At 41.3% G+C, this 20,758-nt stretch overlaps 3 protein-coding genes across 5 annotated transcripts; 2 read left to right on the forward strand and 1 right to left on the reverse strand.

Annotated features, from left to right (window-relative positions):
* The first annotated feature begins 554 nt into the window (after positions 1–554).
* LOC135511898 (actin, alpha skeletal muscle 2-like) lies at positions 555–3,632 on the forward strand. Its single transcript, XM_064933414.1, has 7 exons — positions 555–644; positions 1,611–1,747; positions 1,890–2,214; positions 2,343–2,504; positions 2,656–2,847; positions 2,946–3,127; positions 3,265–3,632. Exons 2-7 carry the CDS (start codon positions 1,619–1,621, stop codon positions 3,406–3,408), a joined length of 1,134 nt encoding a protein of 377 aa, XP_064789486.1. The 5' UTR covers positions 555–644; positions 1,611–1,618; the 3' UTR covers positions 3,409–3,632.
* An 883-nt stretch (positions 3,633–4,515) lies between these two features.
* Positions 4,516–10,967, forward strand: ccsapb (centriole, cilia and spindle-associated protein b). The gene is made up of 4 exons (XM_064933415.1): positions 4,516–4,575; positions 5,252–5,608; positions 5,919–6,193; positions 6,383–10,967. Exons 2-4 carry the CDS (start codon positions 5,275–5,277, stop codon positions 6,551–6,553), a joined length of 780 nt encoding a protein of 259 aa, XP_064789487.1. The 5' UTR covers positions 4,516–4,575; positions 5,252–5,274; the 3' UTR covers positions 6,554–10,967.
* A 2,199-nt stretch (positions 10,968–13,166) lies between these two features.
* Positions 13,167–20,474, reverse strand: LOC135511900 (ras-related protein Rab-4A-like). Of its 3 annotated transcripts, none has more exons than XM_064933419.1 (8): positions 20,293–20,474; positions 19,698–19,778; positions 19,403–19,517; positions 18,888–18,950; positions 16,942–17,096; positions 15,986–16,081; positions 15,676–15,817; positions 13,167–14,451 (listed from the first exon to the last, which is right to left on the reverse strand). In XM_064933419.1, the coding sequence occupies exons 1-7, from the start codon at positions 20,306–20,308 to the stop codon at positions 15,705–15,707; spliced, it is 639 nt and encodes a 212-aa protein (XP_064789491.1). In that variant the 5' UTR covers positions 20,309–20,474; the 3' UTR covers positions 13,167–14,451; positions 15,676–15,704. The 3 variants fall into 3 exon arrangements, with proteins under 3 accessions (XP_064789491.1, XP_064789490.1, XP_064789489.1); XM_064933418.1 differs by having other exon boundaries at positions 13,167–14,454; positions 15,676–15,820; XM_064933417.1 differs by having other exon boundaries at positions 15,676–15,820; positions 20,293–20,473.
* Positions 20,475–20,758: the final 284 nt, after the last annotated feature.

Raw genomic sequence — 20,758 nt, forward strand, 5'->3', positions numbered from 1 at the left:
CATTGTTTCGATAACCCACTGTGATCTAGAGCTCTAAACCGAGTAAAATCCCAAAGATCAAACTAGCAAAAATTACAGACCAAACCATTGTTAAAACGGCTGTGCAATTGCATTAAAATTATAGGAAAGGAATTCCATTCTCAAAGGAACATTCACATTTTTGTAATCAGCCTGCAGTAGTTTGACAGAACAAGAACGTAAACTACCTTCTTTCCTTGGTGTTGTCATTCCAATATGGCTATAAGGTTGCGGTCCTTGATAAGGGAAGGGCTTTCCAACCGGGATCCTGTTTGCAGTTAAAGTTTGCTATGCCATGAGGGTGTCTTACAAATCACAGGCTCTCCATATACGGCTCTGGCACCGTGGCTTGGAATCAGGACAACAGTCCCATACATGGAGAGTCCTGCAGCTCACTTTGAAACCGGGGAGCCCTGTAACCTGCCTTCGAAGTCTCCCCCTGTCACCCCGAAGAACCTAATATGGATGACGGCTGGGTAAATGTCCAATGGAATACGTAGACATTCCCAATGGTGGGTAAGGGAAATAGGCCGAACGCGGTGAGTATATAAGGTTGGAAGTGCCACTGTAGCTCGATCCAGCAGCAGTTGTTTTCCGTGTTCTGAGCTTCATTTGAGACAGACAAGGTAAGAACCTGGAATCAACACAAACCTCAAAGACTGGATCTACTATTTATGGATTAATTTCAATGGAAATACTCTTATTTGTTTTTATTTTACATCTGCGGGACCAATTAATATTACACAAGATACTGATAGTGATGTCACAGGCTCTTCACCTGAAGAAATTACTAATGGAATTGTATAGGCTACAACATGGGGAAGGGTAGAACAGTGATAAAATACACATTTTCCTTTCTATCAGATTATTTGGTAAACCCTTTTTTGTAGAAGCCTAATAGACTTGCCTACCTTTATTTTGTGTTGTGAAAGAAATTGGAGGAGTTTCATGGAGTTGAGAAAAAATAATTGCAGAGATCATTACACTCATAGAACAAATTAGTGTAGGCCTATAACATGGCTATACAATAAGGATAACATGTCCAGTAGGCAATTCAGCGGGCGACAACATAAATGGGTGAATCTCTCGGGCTAGAAGATCGAGGGTTCGAGATCTTCTCCCTGCTTCTTTCATTACAGTAGTGTCAAACGACGGTGCAGGTGCTTGACCGGTGAGCGCGTTCCTGTAAGACGAAGAGTCGCAAACTAGCGCGAGGACGCGCTCTTTGGAAGGAGGGAGTAGTGTAACGACCCTGGCTTTATAAGCGCGGATATCGACTTTGTCGCTTGACCATGCTTTTGCGGCACTGTCGATAGTGCGCTGGACTTCGGTCTAGAAGGTCGAGGGTTCGAGACCTGCTCCCTGCCTGTTTCATTACAATAATATCGACATAGTAGCATGAGTAAATGTTATGATTATCTAAACAAGTCCTGTGTGTTAGCTGTCATTTGTGGCTTGTACAATACATAATAAGTTGGACATACAGTTTCGGTGTGCATCGTGCGCTATCTTGTTCTGTGATGTGTTACACAGCTCCGACGTGCGTGCGCCAAGCAGAAAAATTAACATACATTTTTACTTGTATTATTAAGAACCCAAGATGTGTGACGACGACGAGACTACTGCTCTTGTGTGCGACAACGGCTCCGGCCTTGTGAAGGCTGGCTTCGCCGGTGATGACGCACCCAGGGCTGTCTTCCCCTCCATCGTTGGTCGCCCTCGTCACCAGGTAAGATCTGCTCTCCAGTGATGTTTGCAAAATCCCCCCCCCCCCCCCCCCATCTATTGTCCATCTATGCGTCACACTTAATGTTTTGACTGGGAATAGGCTACGTCCCCATATAAACCAACGAGTCTCCTCTTTTCTCCAGGGTGTCATGGTCGGTATGGGTCAGAAGGACTCCTACGTAGGAGATGAAGCTCAGAGCAAGAGAGGTATCCTCACTCTGAAGTACCCCATCGAGCACGGTATCATTACTAACTGGGACGATATGGAGAAGATCTGGCACCACACCTTTTACAACGAGCTGCGTGTGGCCCCCGAGGAGCACCCCACCCTGCTCACTGAGGCCCCCCTGAACCCCAAGGCAAACCGTGAAAAGATGACCCAGATCATGTTTGAGACCTTCAACGTCCCCGCCATGTATGTTGCCATCCAGGCTGTGCTGTCCCTGTACGCCTCCGGTCGTACCACTGGTAAGGAATGCAGAGTTTACGGATCTAAATAATTAACCTGAAACAACATATAGGCTACGTGTAGCCAACCATGTCTCTTTATTATGAGTTCATTCAGATGAATATTGACGTTTTGGTTTATGTTCAAGGTATTGTGCTGGACTCCGGTGATGGTGTGACCCACAACGTGCCCATCTATGAGGGTTATGCCCTTCCCCACGCCATCATGCGTCTGGATCTGGCTGGTCGCGATCTGACTGACTACCTCATGAAGATCCTCACTGAGCGTGGCTACTCCTTCGTCACAACTGGTGAGATTTCGTTTGCCTTGTTTTACTAACCATGAGAATGCCATGCGTAATCTGTCAAATGACAAAAGACGCACAAGACGTTCGCATTTGGCTGTGCATAATTGCAATAATTTGTTCCATTTTCTGAGCAAAAATACTTCTTCATTTACAGCCGAGCGTGAGATCGTGCGTGACATCAAGGAGAAGCTGTGCTATGTGGCTCTTGACTTCGAGAACGAGATGGCCACTGCCGCTTCCTCCTCCTCCCTGGAGAAGAGCTACGAGCTTCCCGATGGTCAGGTCATCACCATCGGTAACGAGCGTTTCCGTTGCCCAGAGACCCTCTTCCAGCCTTCCTTTATTGGTACGTAATCATCGTATAACGAGTAGGGGTAATATATATGCCTGCTATGTTGGTCGAATTAAAGAGATTATGTTTCTAATATGATATGATCTGAACAGGTATGGAGTCTGCCGGTATTCACGAGACCGCCTATAACAGCATCATGAAGTGCGACATTGACATTCGTAAGGACCTGTACGCCAACAACGTGCTGTCTGGCGGTACCACCATGTACCCTGGTATTGCTGACCGTATGCAGAAGGAGATCACTGCCCTGGCCCCCAGCACCATGAAAATCAAGGTAATTATATAATCGACAACCCAATGACAATATTCTGACATTTAAAATAACTTTTTGGAAAAATAAAATAGATCTCAACAATACAATATTAATATGTCATGTCTTTTAAAACTAATACTCAACTTCATTCTCTATAGATCATCGCCCCCCCTGAACGTAAATACTCCGTCTGGATCGGTGGCTCCATCCTGGCTTCCCTGTCCACTTTCCAGGCCATGTGGATCACTAAGCAGGAATACGACGAGGCAGGCCCCAGCATTGTCCACCGCAAGTGCTTCTAAACCTATCATCGTCTCCAGTGTCTGCTTTCTCTGGATCGCGAAGAGAAACAACATGTTGTTACTGGACTTTTTTTCCCACGCTTTTACTTTGTAACCATGTTACCTGAGGAGAAAATCTGCAAATGTCAACCAACATCAACAAGAACGAAACATGCCATGTTATTATTCAACATGTGAACGTGAATGTACATAAATACTAAGTTATTAAAGTCCATTATTTGGTATTTTCATACATTTCTGTTTTGTTATCAACAGCCTATGTTAGAAAAGACACCATGATCATCATGCAATGAACCAATAGGTTTGCCTACTCGTGCACATGCACAGGTAGACTGCATGGCAAATTTAGGATTTTCATTCTGAATGCAATGGCACTGTGAGATAATAGGCTATTGGAAATATCAAGGTCAACCACATTAATTGTTATCAAATTTCACACATTCGGGCGTTTGCGCACGCGATAACACTGCATGCAAACTGACTTGCGTGGAGTATTAAGACTCTTGATTTGGCTTGGAGAGAGTGAAAGGTGACTCTCGGCTATTCCTTCGCTTGAATGTGCTATGCTTGCTCCTTCCCGGGTATTTTAAACTTCGCAGCAACACAGATTTGACACTAATCTCATATTCCAAGGACATATTCTTCATTTAGAATACATGGGCAAATAATTGAACACAGTTTTAGAGCAAATCTTTCACACATTTCAAACTCTTCAAAGCGCCCATCCATCCTTTTGAATAGACAGGTAGGCGATTTTGACCAAACATTGCTCTAGCTATCTAGCTATCTAGCACACTGATTGCAGGTTACTAATCAGTTGCTCATATTAGGGCTGGAGCAAAACACTGCGCACCAGCACTCCTAGAGTAGAGCTACTCAGCGCATTCTGTAGACATTCATTTTAGCCACAACATTCCTGTATTCTAGGCAACATTTACCACCTATTTAAAAGCATCTGATCAGACTCATGTTATACCATGTTTCATTTGGTCTGTGCATTCTCACCCTATTCTCATACATTCGGCCACCTGTTGGGAGGAAATGGCATTCTAAATGGATCTCAACTCCGGGCGTGGCTTAGACGTAGCAAGCCTATGATTACAGCACACGAAACACCATCTGTTGTGTTTTGCTTCCGTGAAATCCGAGCCAGTAACTCTATATGCTGTAAGTATAATACATTAGAATGTTCAAACCTACGATTTGCAATACAGTTTCAGACATTCTATAGTTCTGTGCAGAATTAAATCGCATAGGCTACAGCGTGCATAATCTAGTTATCTTGCACATTTTGCATTCGTTGCAGTGTAAACTACATTACCTACATTATATAGTCGTTTTATTTTCCTACTTAGTGTATTCTGACAATATAATATGGAGATTGATATGCTATTATCAGCTTAATTTTCCAATAATAATCATGTCATACCAGTTTAATAATTAATTACATAGTGAATGCAATGCAATAACGATTACATTACAACACGCTTTATGGCTAATTGGCTAGAGCTTCAAATAAGAATTAATGATAAAAAACACCAATTTCTCTACACTGAAAATATTATGGCATAAAATCTCGAAGGGTAGTTTGAAGAACGTCCTCTGTATGACGACGTTTTTTAAGAGGGCGGCGCATTAACGGGTGCGTCAACTTTGCATCACACAGCTGTTCAGCCATTGGCGTCTTCTCTATAGGATTCGTACTACACCCACTATGTTTTGGTTTAAATGTCTGGCGCGGGATGAGTAGGCTAGGTATAGTCCGGTATAGCTCGTTACTATGTAGCAGTTTTACATTGTAACAAGGCAGGAATTAATTCAAACACATTTTCTTTTTGATAAGGGTCTAACAAACGTAAATTAAGAATGGTTACAAAGAGGATCCGAACGGAGTATATGAAGAGATTCAAGGACCCGGAATGGGAAACCTACGCCAAGTGTTATGAGGAGATGATAAAGTACAGACTGACGAGAAGGCTTTTGGAACAAACTCATAATCCGTGGTTTTGGAACAATGACAGTGACTCGGAATCCAGCAGGTCCACTCCTCAAAAGAATAAAGTTGAGCCATTGGTCCTAAAAGAAGATTCACAACGAGAATGTGCGAGAAAGATTCCACCTAAAGAACCATTGGAACAGAAGATCCCCATTTCAGAAGAACTGCAAGAAGTTGCAACTCCGGAGAACTCGCCACCCATTGGTAAACATGTTTAAGGTCAATGTTTACAGTTTTATTATGAACTATTTAAATGTTTGTTTCATTATACATATATCCTCAGTAATTTTCTTACAATGTCTTGCACAATTTCACCTATGTATTTGAGATGTTTATGCAGATGGGAATTAGCTGTTTGCTAAATCTAATAGCTAACAGCTACCAACGACTCGTGTTTTTGTTGTACATGGCCTCTGCCTGGTCAAATAATAAATAAATAACACTTGCACATATTAAAAACTAAGGTATACTAAAACAATTATTGAACTCATGAGTATTCCTCATCCCTTCCTAGATGTACAGGGTGCTGTGGACGTAGGCTGTGGAGAGACAGAGGAAGAGAAGCTGGGACAAGGATTAATTGCCCCTGAGTCAGGGAAGAAGCCAGAGGCCCAAACTAAAACCAAACAGACCAGAAAGCCCCCCAGGGCATGGAGCCAGCTACGGAAGCCCAAAGAGACTGACAAGAAAAACAGGCACCCATTTGCCCTGTATGGAGGGGGTGATAAGCCAGCTGAGATGGCTAGGAAGAAGACTCACAATGTGGGTCCAGCTACATCAACCAAGGAGGTGATTACTCACAGCCAATGCAAATTCCAAAAGGTCTGTCAAGTGTTTAAGTGTAGTAGGTCAATGGGGTGGTTTGTCAGACCCAGATTAAGCCTAGTCCAGACCTAAAAGGAATGTTCAATGGAGAATCTCTGGTAACTGGCCCATAGTATTCCTTTACTTCATTTCACTAACTCTTGTGGTCCTCAGATCCACCAGTCTGCATTACGGGCCAAAACCAGACGGGAGGTTGAGAAGCAGGTGCAGAAAGTGGACAAGTGGAGAGTGCGGTCTGCAGAGCTGGAGAAAGTGACCATAACCAAACCTGACTTTGACCCCTGGATGACAGAGTACATGCGCTGCTTTTCTGCCAGGTCCTGATAGATATAGAGTGCAATACTTTTGATTAACATAGGATGGGGAATATGGTATTTGAAATCAAATAGAAAACATAAAGAATTATTTTGTTTCCAAAGTTTGCATTCACCATGCTTTTCTGACAGATTTTAAAACTTTTTAATGTTCATACAGTACAGTCGTGGCCAAAAGTTTTGAGAATGAGACAAATATACATTTTCAAAGTCTGCTGCCTCAGTTTGTATGATGGCAATTTGTATATACTCCAGAATGTTATGAAGAGAGATCAGATGAATTGCAATTAATTGCAATGTCCCTCTTTGCCATGCAAATGAACTGAATCCCCAGAAAACATATCGAATCATCAAGAACTTCAAGGAGAGCTGTTCAATTGTTGTGAAGAAGGCTTCAGTGCGCCCAAGAAAGTCCAGAAAGCTCCAGGACGTCTCCTAAAGTTGATTCAGCTGTGGGATCGGGGCACCACCAGTACAGAGCTTGCTCAGGAATGGCAGCAGGCAGGTGAGTGCAACTGCACACACAGTGAGGCGAAGACTTTTGGAGGATGGCCTGGTGTCAAGAATGGCAGCAAAGAAGCCACTTCTCTCCAGGAAAAACATCAGGGACAGACTGATAATCTGCAAAAGTTACAGGGATTGGACTGCTGAGGACTGGGGTAAAGTCATTTTCTCTGTTGAATCCCCTTTCCGATTGTTTGGGGCATCCGGAAAAAAGCTTGACCGGAGAAGACAAGGCGCTACCATCAGTTCTGTGTCATGCCAACAGTAAAGCATCCTGAGACCATTCATGTGGGGTTGCTTCTCAGCCTGTCTCTGATGTTTTTCCTGGAGAGAAGTGACTTCTTTGCTGCCCTTCTTGACACCAGGCCATCCTCCAAAAGTGGGCTCACTCACAATTTTGCCTATGAACACAGCCATGAATAAAGAATGGTACCAACACATCCTCCGAGAGCAACTTCTCCCAACCATCCAGGAACAGTTTGGTGACGAGCAATGCCTTTTCCAGCATGATGGAGTACCTTGCCATAAGGCAACAGTGATAACTAAGTGGCTCGGGGAACAAAACATCGATATTTTGGGTCCATGGCCAGGAAACTCCCCAGACCTGAATCCCATTGAGAACTTGTGGTCAATCCTCAAGAGGTGGGTGGACAAACAAAACCCCACAAATTCTGACAAGCTTCAAGCATTGATTATGCAAGACTGGGCTGCCATCAGTCAGGATATGGCCCAGAAGTGTATTGACAGCATGCCAGGGCGGATTGCAGAGGTCTTGAAAAACAAGGGTCAATACTACAAATATTGACTCTTATCATCAACTTCATGTAATTGTCAATAAAAGCCTTTGACATTTATGAAATGCTTGTAGTAACATATTAACACATTACAAAATATCTAAAGGCACTGAAGCAGCAAACTTTGTGAAAATTAATATTTGTGTCATTCTCAAAACTTTTGGCCACGACTGTACACACCTACTCCTTCCAGGGTTTTTCTTTATCTTTACTATTTCCTACATTGTAGAATAATAGTGAAGACTTCAAAACTGAAATAACACACATGGAATCATGTAGTAACCAAAAAAGTGTAAAACAAATCAAAATATCTTTTATATTTGAGATTCTTCAAAGTAGTCACAAGTTGCCTTGACAGCTTTGCATTCTCTCAACCAGCTTCATGAGGGAGTTACCTGGAAGGCATTTACATGAACAGGTGTACCTTCTTAAAAGGTAATTTGTGTAATTCTTAATGTGTTTGAGCCAATCAGTTGTGTTGTGACGAGGTAGGGTTGGTATAAAGAAGATAGCCCTATTTGGTAAAAGACCAAGTCCATATTATATCAAAAACAGCTAAAATAAGCAAAGAGAAATGACAGTCCATCATTACTTTAACACATGAAGGTCAGTCAATGGTTTCTTCAAGTGTATTTGCAAAAACCATCAAGCGCTATGATGAAACTGTCTCTCACGAGGACTGCCACAAGAAAGAAAGACCCAGAATTACCTCTGCTGCAGAGGATAAATTCATTAGAGTTACCAGCCTCAGAAATTGCAACCCAAATAAATGCTTCCCAGAATTCAAGTAAGACATCAACATTGTGGTCAGAGGAGAATGCGTGAATCAGGCCTACATGGTCAAATTGCTGCAAAGAAACCACTACTAAAGGATACCAATAAGAGATTTGTTTTGGCCAAGAAACACGAGCAATGGACATTAGACTGGTGAAAATCTGTCCTTTGGTCTGAGTCCAAATTTGAGATTTTTGGTTCCAACCGCTGTGTCTTTGTGAGACACAGTGTAGGTGAATGGATGATTTCCGCATGTGTGGTCCCCACCGTGAAGAATGGAGGAGGAGGTGTGATGGTGCTTTGCTGGTGACACTGCCAGTGATTTATTTAGAATTCAAGGCACACTTAACCAGCATGGCTACCACAGCATTCTGCAGTAATACGCCATCCCATGTGATGTGGGCTTAGTGGGACTATCATTTGTTTTTCAACAGGACAATGACCCAACACACCTCCAGGCTGTGTAAGGGCTATTTGACCAGGAAGGAGGGTGATGGAATGCTGTATCAGATTACCTGGCCTTCACAATCACCTGACTTCAATCCAATTGAGATGGTTTGGGATGAGTTGGACTGCAGAGTTATGGAAAAGCAGCCAACAAGTGCTCAGCATATGTGGGAACTTCTTCAAGATGGTTGGAAAGCATTCCAGGTGAAGCTTGTTGAAATAATGCCTTGATGACAGCTTTGCACACTCTTGGCAAATGGTGGCTACTTTGAAGAATCTGAAATATAAAATATATTTTTATTTGTTTAAAACATTTTGGGTTACTACATGATTCCATATGCGTTATTTCATAGTTTTGATGTCTTTACTATTATTCTAGAATGTAGACAATAATACAAATAAAGAAAAATCCTTGATGAGTAGATGTGTCCAAACTTTTGACTGGTACTGTAAAGTATTGCATCCAAATCATGCATTAACTTAATTCAAGTTTCACAATGGTCATGCACAAAATCCTCTGAATGATGGAATTGTTTATCTTGCAATAACAATGTGCAGTAAATAGTCCTCCGTTTGTGAAATCCCAATATCACCGTCCAAATGTATTTATACACAGAATGACACTCGATAGTCCAGGTCTCAACTTATTGCACCGCCAGGCCCCATCCCCCAGGGTTACTCTCAGGAGGCAGTAGGCTTAGGCGGTATACCGGGTTATTTTGAAATACAGACAGTATGATTTTCAAAACCTAGCAGAGGGCACGTGCTACGTTACTGCTTATAACTAACTAAAAGTTAACTAACGTGCCAAATAAATTATTTCCAGCTCAGGACTCCAGCTATGCATTTGGTTTGCTGACCTGCAAGATCACTCTTATTGGTTACAACTGAAACAATCAATTTCCTCCTGTATCAAGATCCCTGCTGCCTAAATTAGTTTTTTGCCTTCTTTTTTAAGTTTGAAAAGAAATAGCGCTCCTTGTGTGCACTGCAAGTAATACCGTATACCCCAGTATGGTACAGGAACCGTGTGAAGGTATGAAAGTCTGGACACAGCATAGATGTCATTGATAAACCTCTCCCAAAAGTGACCTCAATAGCACATTGACCTCAGTGACAATGTTCTGTACATACTGTAGATAATGAAGGTCAAAATGTAGTGTATGTGGATGTTCTCGTGGTCAAATTTATTTTTTGGGGTGGTTCAGTATTATGTTATGGTCTTCTGTTGTCATATATTAATTTTATTTGTCAGTATTATGTTTTAACACCACAGGTTTTATTGTAAAAGACCATAAGACAACATTTAGAACTAATTTGGATTAAATAATGTGCAATAAATAGATGCAATAAGTTGTAAATAACTAATATTATGTTTCAAATAGCTACAACAGGGTCAATGCTTTCGATTACAGTGATCATAACCACAGGATGCATGACATGTAATAATCTACCAGCACCGGATAACAATTGATTCACTGATATCTGTGTGAGTAAGCTGCAGTACACAAAATGTCCATGTTGTGAAGTATGGAACAATACAATATACTGCAGCCATTACATGGAGGTCTTGATTTACTCAAAGCTTTGGGACATCTTCCTGTCAGTATAATGACCTGTCGGTGCTGAAGTGAATATGTTTATGTGAGGCTACATTACTTGGAATAAAGCCAGTAGGACTAGTGAGTCTAGATCACAGACAACCTGTAAGGAGGGAGCTCATGTCCAGCTCCAACAGATTCAAAATCTCACCACTATTTTCTCGTTTAAGTGTTATTTTGTATGTTCAAACTTAAATGTTTACGCTTTTACACATTTAATGGTACTGATACTGAGATCAGATTGCATTTTGGTATTGTGTGCTATGCTTAAAATAATGATTAAACTACTTTTTTTTTACTGAAATGTGACTTTTTTTTCCTAACCTTTATTTAACTAGGAAGTCAGTTAAGAACAAATTCTTATTTTCAATGACGGCCTAGGAACAGTGGGTTAACTGCCTGTTCAGGGGCAGAATGACAGATTTGTACCTTGTCAGCTCGGGGGTTTGAACTAGCAACCTTCCGGTTACTAGTCCAACGCTCTAACCACTAGGCTACCCTAGAAAATATTTATTACAGTAATGAGATTGAAAGGCATATTTCACCTGGATACTCAACAATTTGTCAGCACAACCACAAATATGCCTCAAATTATATCTAATGTTGGAATGTTAATTAACAAAAATATGGACAATGCCATCCATTACTATGCTCATGTGTTACATTAAGGGGACAAGAGGGAAGGTGGGGAGAGGACATACCATCTTGTAGTAGTGATGTGCATTTTCTGTACTGTAACTGTCAGTGCCTTCTCTCATGATGAACGTCATCATCTTCAACAAACTGTAGTAGATTGGTCCTACCCTGGGGGGGTCAGTGGATTTACTGTCAGTCATCTCAACTCAATGGTGGCATTGCAGGTTGTCATTTATGCAGTCACGTCGAGCCTGGAGAAGTGTTATATGTCTCGGGAACCATATTAATATATCGCGATCTTGCTCCAGCAATCGGTCAATCTAAGCAGATTAATGACATTCTGGAGACTGACATTTATAACAGGGAACTGAAAAGTCCCGATCTGCATTGGGAAAAAGGTCATTGAATGAAATGACTGGCGTCAATATTAACTTTGGTGCAAGGTGTCAAAAGGTCAGTAGATCACCCTGCATTAGCTTCCTGTCTGTGAGCCAGCTTATTCACCAATTTTATAACAAAACATGCACAACTCCATAACTATACGATTACACAGATATTACTAATTAGACTGTGACTATAGTTTTATTAAATCAAATCAAATTTTATTGGTCACATACACATGGTTAGCAGATGTTAATGCGAGTGTTGTGAAATGCTTGTGCTTCTAGTTCCAACTATACAGTAATACCTAACAAGTAATCATAACAATTTCACAACAACTACCTTATACACACACAAGTGTAAAGGAATGAATAAGAATATATGGATGAGCGATGGCCGAACGGCATAGGCAAGATGCAGTAGATGGTATAGAGTACAATATATACATATGAGATGAGTAATGTAGGGTGTGTAAACATTATATAAATTGGTATTGTTTAAAGTGACAATTGAAACATTTTATTACATCCAATTTTTCCATTATTAAAATGGCTGAAGTTGAGTCAGTATGTTGGCAGCAGCCACTCAATGCTAGTGATGGCTGTTTAACAGTCTACTGGCCTTGAGATAGAAGCTGTTTTTCAGTCTCTCGGTCCCATCTTTGATGCACCTGTACTGACCCCGCCTTCTGGATGATAGCGGGGTGAACAGGCAATGGCATGGGTGGTTGATGTCCTTGATGATCTACACAGGTAGACTTACTATAACATTCTACCTGTAATTAATTACTATTACTAGTAAGTGTTATTACACAGGTAGAATGTTACTATAGTATTTGGTGTTTTTGCACAGCTAGAATATTACTACAGTAATTAGTGTTATTACACAGGTAGAATATTACTATAGGTGTTATTATACAGGTAGAATATTACTATAGTGATTAGTGTTATTACACAGGTAGAATATTACTATAGTGATTAGTGTTATTACACAGGTAGAATATTACTATAGTGATTAGTGTTATTATACAGGTAGAATATTACTATAGTGATTAGTGTTATTACACAGGTAGAATATTACTATAGTGATTAGTGTTATTATACAGGTAGAATATTACTATAGTGATTAGTGTTATTACACAGGTAGAATATTACTATAGGTGTTATTATACAGGTAGAATATTACTATAGGAAGTGTTATTATACAGGTAGAATATTACTATAGTGATTAGTGTTATTATACAGGTAGAATATTACTATAGGAAGTGTTATTATACAGGTAGAATATTACTATAGGAAGTGTTATTATACAGGTAGAATATTACTATAGGAAGTGTTATTATACAGGTAGAATATTACTATAGGACGTGTTATTATACAGGTAGAATATTACTATAGGAAGTGTTATACAGGTAGAATATTACTATAGGAAGTGTTATACAGGTAGAATATTACTGTTGTAATTAGTGTTACACAGGTAGACTTACTATAGTAAATACAGTTTTATTACAGGTAGAACATCAACTTCATTTTTAGTGTTACCAAGTATTCGAAATGGATATTACAGACACACGTAATAAAGTAAGGGGAATCACCTTGTCACAATTTACACAATTTTGTTATACTTTATTTTAAAAAAAAGAGTAGCTATATTATTGAGAATACATTTTTAAAAGCATGAGTCATAACAATTTGGGAAAACAACTAATAATATCAACACAAAGAACATGACAAACAGGTCGATGACACCAGCAGGCGTGAGACAGTGCCGATTGATAATTCTCACCGTAACATGACAAACAACAGGTCGATGAAACCAGCAGGCGTGAGACAGTGCCGATTGATAATTCTCACCGTAACATGACAAACAACAGGTCGATGAAACCAGCAGGCATGAGACAGTGCTGATTGATAATTCTCACCGTAACATGACAAACAACAGGTCAATGAAACCAGCAGGCATGAGACAGTGCTGATTGATAATTCTCACCGTAACATGACAAACAACAGGTCGATGAAACCAGCAGGCATGAGACAGTGCCGATTGATAATTCTCACCGTAACATGACAAACAACAGGTCGATGAAACCAGCAGGCATGAGACAGTGCAGATTGATAATTCTCACCGTAACATGACAAACAACAGGTCGATGAAACCAGCAGGCATGAGACAGTGCCGATTGATAATTCACCGTAACATGACAAAGGAAAATGTGAAGTCATAATTGATAGATTATTCTTCAGCTAATAATGAAATACTGTGATATTCAGTCCATAAAACATGCTTTGAGGTACTTAAATGATATATTCTTTATACAGATAGTACTGTACATAATGCAAGATGCTGTGGGTAGGGATAGGGCAGCAGTACTGGGGTGTAAGTAAATTTCCAGGGCCCGTAATCATTTAGCGTCTCTGATTAAGTGTGCTGATCGAGGATCAGGTCCCCTTGTCCATGTTGTCTTAATCATTATGATCTTAGAGGAAAAATAAATAATATCAGCACTCCGACTTAGAGACGCATTACGAATACGGCCTAGATGATTGAAGGGCTTGGTCCACTCTTAGAGGAGATTGGAACAGGGGCATCTCTGCCTGTGTCTGAGGGGTCCAGGAACAAGCTCAGCATTCCAGATTGGGGCCAAAAATCCGGGACTCTATGGATCACTGATGGAACATCCGGAAGTTGGGAAGTTAGAAAAAGGTCAGGGAAGAGTTGCTCCACCACGATGTATCATGTTCCCTACATCTGTCATCTGAGTCTTCACCAACCTGCTTGGAAACAAGGACAGAGAGCTTTGAATCCAATACACACCCAGGCACACAGGTGAGTAGGGATCTTGTAGCCTCTTTATTAGCCCCTTTAGCCGATACACATCTGTGTCAATGTGCAATTAACAGAGTTACAACTGCGGGCTGGCAATACTTGGCAGTTACTCAACTCTACGCTCTGTAATTAACAAGCTAATTGATGATTCCTGTCTGCAGACATTGTACCCCTCTATTTATGCCTGGCATTTTTTGTGAAATACTACAACACCCAAATAAGGCACTTCAGAGACCCTTTACCCAACAGGAGTCAGGAGAATCTCGGGTTAAATATATATCTGCCCAGAGGGAACACTGTATCGACCCCAGTTGTGTGGAGCCGCATACAGACAGCTTCTTAGTAGGGAGGCTCGTCATTCTCATGACCTTTACCCTCCCCTCTACCAAAAGAGGTGGAGTCGTTTTGGATGGCTATGGTTCTGTATCACCGACACATTAGCCACTTGGGAGCTGGAGGACCGAAATAGATAGATGGCTCCTCCCTCTGTGAGATACCTAAAAACAGCCCCCTGGCCTCAATCCAACCCCCCCATTACCACAGGAGGAGACACAGTACCATAAAGAGGCTCTAGACTTAGGGAGTTACATTTGGGATACAGACTTACACTTAGCCCTGAAGTAGTTTCAGAGATCACCTTGGAGCAACAGAAAATAAAACATTGCAAACTAATCAGGGTAACCATTTGGGAAGAACATGTATCAGCATTCTGGCGATGTTTTATTTTATTTGAGTTCTGATCCCCATTTTAATGTACGGACAGATATAGAGAGGGGTTCATGAAGTAGTTAAGGGCTCGAACCCGTCTCCGAGGGGGCATGTGATGAGCTTGAATTAACAGATGAAACTGACAACAATAATGGAGATCAAACTAGCAGTCTTTCAGCATTTGGTGAATTATGGACAAATATTTAAAGCTCATGGATTTGCATCTCAAAATGCCCCATGCAATGAAACAGCCTCAACTGTGAAATGGAGAAGACTTTTGAATGGCCTCTTATATAACATGTGAAAAGCAACATCTACGATTACAACTTTATCTGTGCCTGCTATTTTGAGAGGCGGCAGTTTGGATGTCACTAAACTGAGCTATTAATTGAGTTACTAGTGTGATAACGCCAGGACAAGTCCCAGACCAGAATCCTTTGCAGTAGGCAGCAGTCTCTCACCTTGGATCTGGGCACACTGAGCTTGTTCACTAACAGCCACATTCCTGGGCGCTCTCGGCCTGTCCCCTGCGAGGGGAACGCAGCTGTCGCAGCGCTGCATCTCCGTACTGGATCCCTGATCCCATCCGCTCTGGGTCCAACTCTCCTGGAAGAGAAGAGAGAGACAGAGAGAGATTCAAAGAGAGAGAGAGAGAGAGAGAGAGAGAGAGGAAGGTTGAAATAAATTCCCTGAGCTGAAACAGTTCAGCTGGTAAACTATGCTTTCATTGCTGTTGGTTAAGGTGAGAAGACACTGATAGCCGAGAGATACCCGACTCTATCTTGTTGAGAATTTTCCTAGCACACTGCACAAAGGCCTCCTCCACGTTCTCCCCTGTCAGAGCACTGGTCTCCAGAAACATCAGCTCTGAAACAGACAAGACAGCGGGACACAATATTAACATTGACTATCCTTGATGGATATGAAACCCAGTGCTCTATTCAATAAGTAAAGCTGAAGTGATACAGAATGCACAATGGATTCAAATCAAATCAAATGTTATTTGTCATGTGCTCCAAATACAGAAATGCTTACTTACAAGCCCTTAACCAAAAATGCAGTTTTAAGAAAAATAAGTGTTAAGTAAAAACTGGAGGAGTAAAAAAATAAAAAATGTAAGTAACAAATAATTAAAGAGAAGCAGTAAAACAACAATAGCGAGGCTATATACAGGGGATACGGGTATAGAGCCAATGTGCGGGGGCACCGGTTAGTCAAGGTAATATGTACATGCAGGCAGAGTTAAAGTGACTCTACCTGGAGCGGACATAAGCAGTGTTTACCATGAATACAGTCACAATTTCAATCACGCTGCAACACTGAACTTCTATAATACGGATTGAATAGAGCCCTAAATCAGCATTTAGCTGCGGATGACATGAAACTGCAAAGGTTTTGTGTGCACTAGTTCACAAAGTGATGTCCTACAGTGACCTCTAGTGGGGCATGGAAAACACTCAAATTATAATCGCTTCACCTTGGTGTCTGTGGAATTCCAAGATGTTCAGATCTACAGCAGTGTCTAGAGGGTAGGAGCTACTTTTTTGGGTGATACGTAACAAGCGTTTTAGAGTAGGAGTGCAAGGATCAGCTTAGCTTTCTTGAACACAATGAATAAAATGACAGAGAAGACCTGCTCCTAAATCAGCACTCCCAGTCAGACGCTTGATACATACAGCCGTTGGATTTCAGTGTTAAGAGGGATCATCATTCATACTAAAACGCACCATTTTCCTGAGCAAAGCGAGACGCCTCCAGGAAGGTGACCTCCCTGTCTGCATCCAAGTCCTTCTTGTTACCACACAGGATGATGACAATGTTTTGGCTGGCCAGCATCCTGGCGTCTGTCAGCCAGTTGGTCAGGGCATTGTAGGTTTCCCGGCTGAGGACGATGAGGTCAGATAGATAAAATAGATTGAGAGGACGAGAGCAGTGAAGACACAGATGAGATGGTTCTGTTTAAATGAATCAATTTTGACTTTAGAAAGGTTAGAGCGGTGTTTTCCAAAAAAAGATGACAGGAGCCAATGTGCTAACAATGAGTCATATATCTAAACTCAGCAAAAAAATAAACGTCCCTTTTTCAGGACCCGATCTTTCAAAGATAATTCGTAAAAATCCAAATAACTTCACAGATCTTCATTGTAAAGGGTTTAAAACACTGTTTCCAATGCTTGAACCATTAACAATGAATGACCTGTGGAACGGTCGTTAAGACACTAACAGTTTACAGACGGTAGGCAATTATCACAGTTATGAAAACGTAGGACACTAAAGAGGCCTTTTTACTGACTCTGAAAAAAGCCAGAAGAAAGATGCCCAGAGTCCCTGCTCATCTGCGTGAACGTGCCTTAGGCATGCTGCAAGGAGGCATGAGGACTGCAGATGTGGCCAGGGCAATATATTGCATTGTCCGTACTGTGAGATGCCTAAGACAGCGCTACAGGGAGACAGGACGGACAGCTGATCATCCTCGCAGTGGCAGACAACGTGTAACAACACCTGCACAGGATCGGTACATCCGAATATCACACCAGCAGGACAGGTACGGGATGGAAACACCAGGAACGCACAATCCTTCCATCAGTGGTCAGACTGTCCTAAATAGGCTGAGCGAGGCTGGATTGAGGGCTTATAGGCCGGTTGTAAGGCAAGTCCTCACCAGACATCAGCGGCAACAACGTCACCTATGGGCACAAACCCACCGTCGCTGGACCAGACAGGACTGGCAAAAAGTGCTCTTCACTGACAAGTCGAGATTGTCTTACCAGGGGTGTTGGTCGAAGTTGTGTTTATTGTTGAAGGAATGAGCGTTACACCGAGGCCTGTACTCTGGAGCGGGATTGAGTTGGAAGTGGAGGGTCCGTCATGTTCTGGGGCGGTGTGACACAGCATCATCAGACTGAGCTTGTTGTCATTGCAGGCTAATCTCAACGCTGTGCGTTTACAGGGAAGACATCCTCCTCCCTCATGTGGTACCCTTCCTGTAGGCTCATCCTGACATAACCCTTCAGCATGACAATGCCACCAGCCATACTGCTCGTTCTGTGCGGGATCAGTGTTCTGCCATGGCCAGCGAAGAGCCCGGATCTCAATCCCATTGAGCACGTCTGGAACCTGTTGGATCGGAGGGTGAGGACTTGGGCCATTTCCCCCTAGAAAAGTCTGGGAACTTGTAGGTGCCTTGGTGGAGGAGTGGGGTAACATCTCACAGCAAGAACTGACAAATCGGGTGCAGTCCACGAGGATGAGATGCACTGTAGAACTTAATGCAGCTGGTGGCACACCAGATACTGACTGTTACTTTTGATTTTGACCCCCCCTGTTGTTCAGGGACACATTATTCCATTTATTTTAGTCACATGTCTGTGGAACTTGTTCAGTTTATGTCTCAGTTGTTGAATCTTATGTTCATACAAATATTTATACGTTACGTTTGCTGAAAATAAATGCAGTTGACAGTGAGAGGAGGTTTATTTTTTTGCTGAGTTTAGGTCCCCTAGAGTCGTGCTCATGTACTAAATTCAATATTTGTGAGTCATGCTTATGTACTAAATTCAATATGTCTTTTTAGAAACATGTGTTGTTTATTCACAAAGATGGATGACAGCTCCAAAACAGTATACTCCTTGAAGGTAACCCATAATAAAGCATGTATTATTTCTCCTCTTACCTGGTGATGTCATACACAAGCAGCGCTCCTGCAGCGCCTCTGTAGTAACTCCGCGTCACAGATCTGGGAGAGAATAGCAATTGTAACATCACTTTGAAATACATCATTGTACCAACCGGGACATTTTACACATCAGAACTGCATTTATTAAATTGACATTATCCATCTCCAACTCCAAATTTCGCTAGCTATACATAACAGCATTTAGTGCGGTCCTCCAAAGATGATCAGGTGCCATCCAAGTCACAAAACAAAATCCTACATGGTGCTCAGTAGTAGTGCTTCAGAATTTTAGCTGCACTCCACATTAGTAACTCCCTGACATCAGCATTTTAGCAGCGCTAAAATAAATAATGGCCATATCGGCCATTATTTATTCCCTTACTGTTCTAAGGATCGGGCACCAGTTCTCTAATGGTCAGCTGGAGATGAAACGGTCCAATCTGGTTTGAATAAAATGTCTGATGCACTGCCACAGTATGAGTAGTTATGTGAAATGCTGTCTTGTATCATACCTGAATCTCTCTTGTCCTGCAGTGTCCCAGATTTGGAGTTTGACATACTTGTTCCCCACATTGATGATCTTTGAGCCAAACTCCACTCCAATGGTGTGATTCGAATCGTCTTTGACTGTGATTTAAATTAAATTGTTTCATGTTAATAATAGCACAACACGTAATTTGATCACACCATATTTATTGATTCAAAGCTCTTTAAACCTTAAAGTGTAGCTTGTACCTAAAATACATGTTAAAGCTCGCTAGATAGGAAGAACATGTCAGTACAATCCAGGCATTGGACAGTACTTACATCTCTTCTCAATAAACTGGTGAAGAAGACATGATTTTCCAGTTCCGGCATTCCCAATCACTAGGAATTTGAACAGGAAGTCTAGAAGAGGGAAAACAAACTTCATTTTTCATATTCATTGTAATCATTAGCTCATGCATATTAATTAGGCTAGTTGGATAGCTAGCTAGTTAACATGTGTACACAAACAACGCAATGCAATGCCAATCATCCAGCAGCACAGCACCTGGCTTAATCAGCTTGCTACAACTTACGTTAGCTGAACTAACGCATTATTTTTGCTTCATGTATAGCTAGCTACTTTTTCGCCGACATTTAACGTTAGTTAATTAACGCTAGCTACTGTCGCTCTCTGAAATGTAGAGGATTGTCTAGATAAGAAACCAATTAGCTAATGATGACATTTGACAGAGATGCAAGCTATCTAGCTAAAGCTATACCCCCATCAACGAGTAAACAGGAAACGCTAACGTTAGCTAGCTAGCATAGGCTATTTGTTTTGATAGAGACATAGCCATGACGTTACACCTGCTCCATCGTCGCCTCTGGATATCTATTGTAATGCGACCTTACTGTACTCGTGAAGATGTCCTACCGTATGTCTCAGACATGGCCAGAGTTGTGTTTTGTTATCTAGTTAAAATAGTTATGTCCACTTGTTTTTCTTGAGGCAAAAGCAGCTTCGAAATAAAAATAATAATTGAAGGAAAATCCCTAATGATATCCGTGAATCCTACTGGATTTTCACTCTCACTTCCCGTAGAACGCTTTTTCAAAATAAAAGTAGCATCAATCAACATAAAAATATCTATATATTATAGCAACTACAGTTATGTTGAAAGACATTTAACTTAATGTATTACTATTTTAGAGGAATCGGATGAGGCAACTTGTGTATTACTTCTATTTCTAACACCCAGATCTATATTTTAAACTGGAATAGATACATTTTATTCAGAAAATGTGTGTGCTTTATTCAACTATTACTATTGGTTTTAGATCTATTGTCTAGCTAGACATGTTAGCATTTTGTCTTGATTAGAGCTAGCCTGGGGCCTGTT

The sequence above is a fragment of the Oncorhynchus masou genome, chromosome 24 (genome assembly GCF_036934945.1).
Source record: "Oncorhynchus masou masou isolate Uvic2021 chromosome 24, UVic_Omas_1.1, whole genome shotgun sequence".
Lineage (NCBI taxonomy): Eukaryota > Metazoa > Chordata > Actinopteri > Salmoniformes > Salmonidae > Oncorhynchus > Oncorhynchus masou.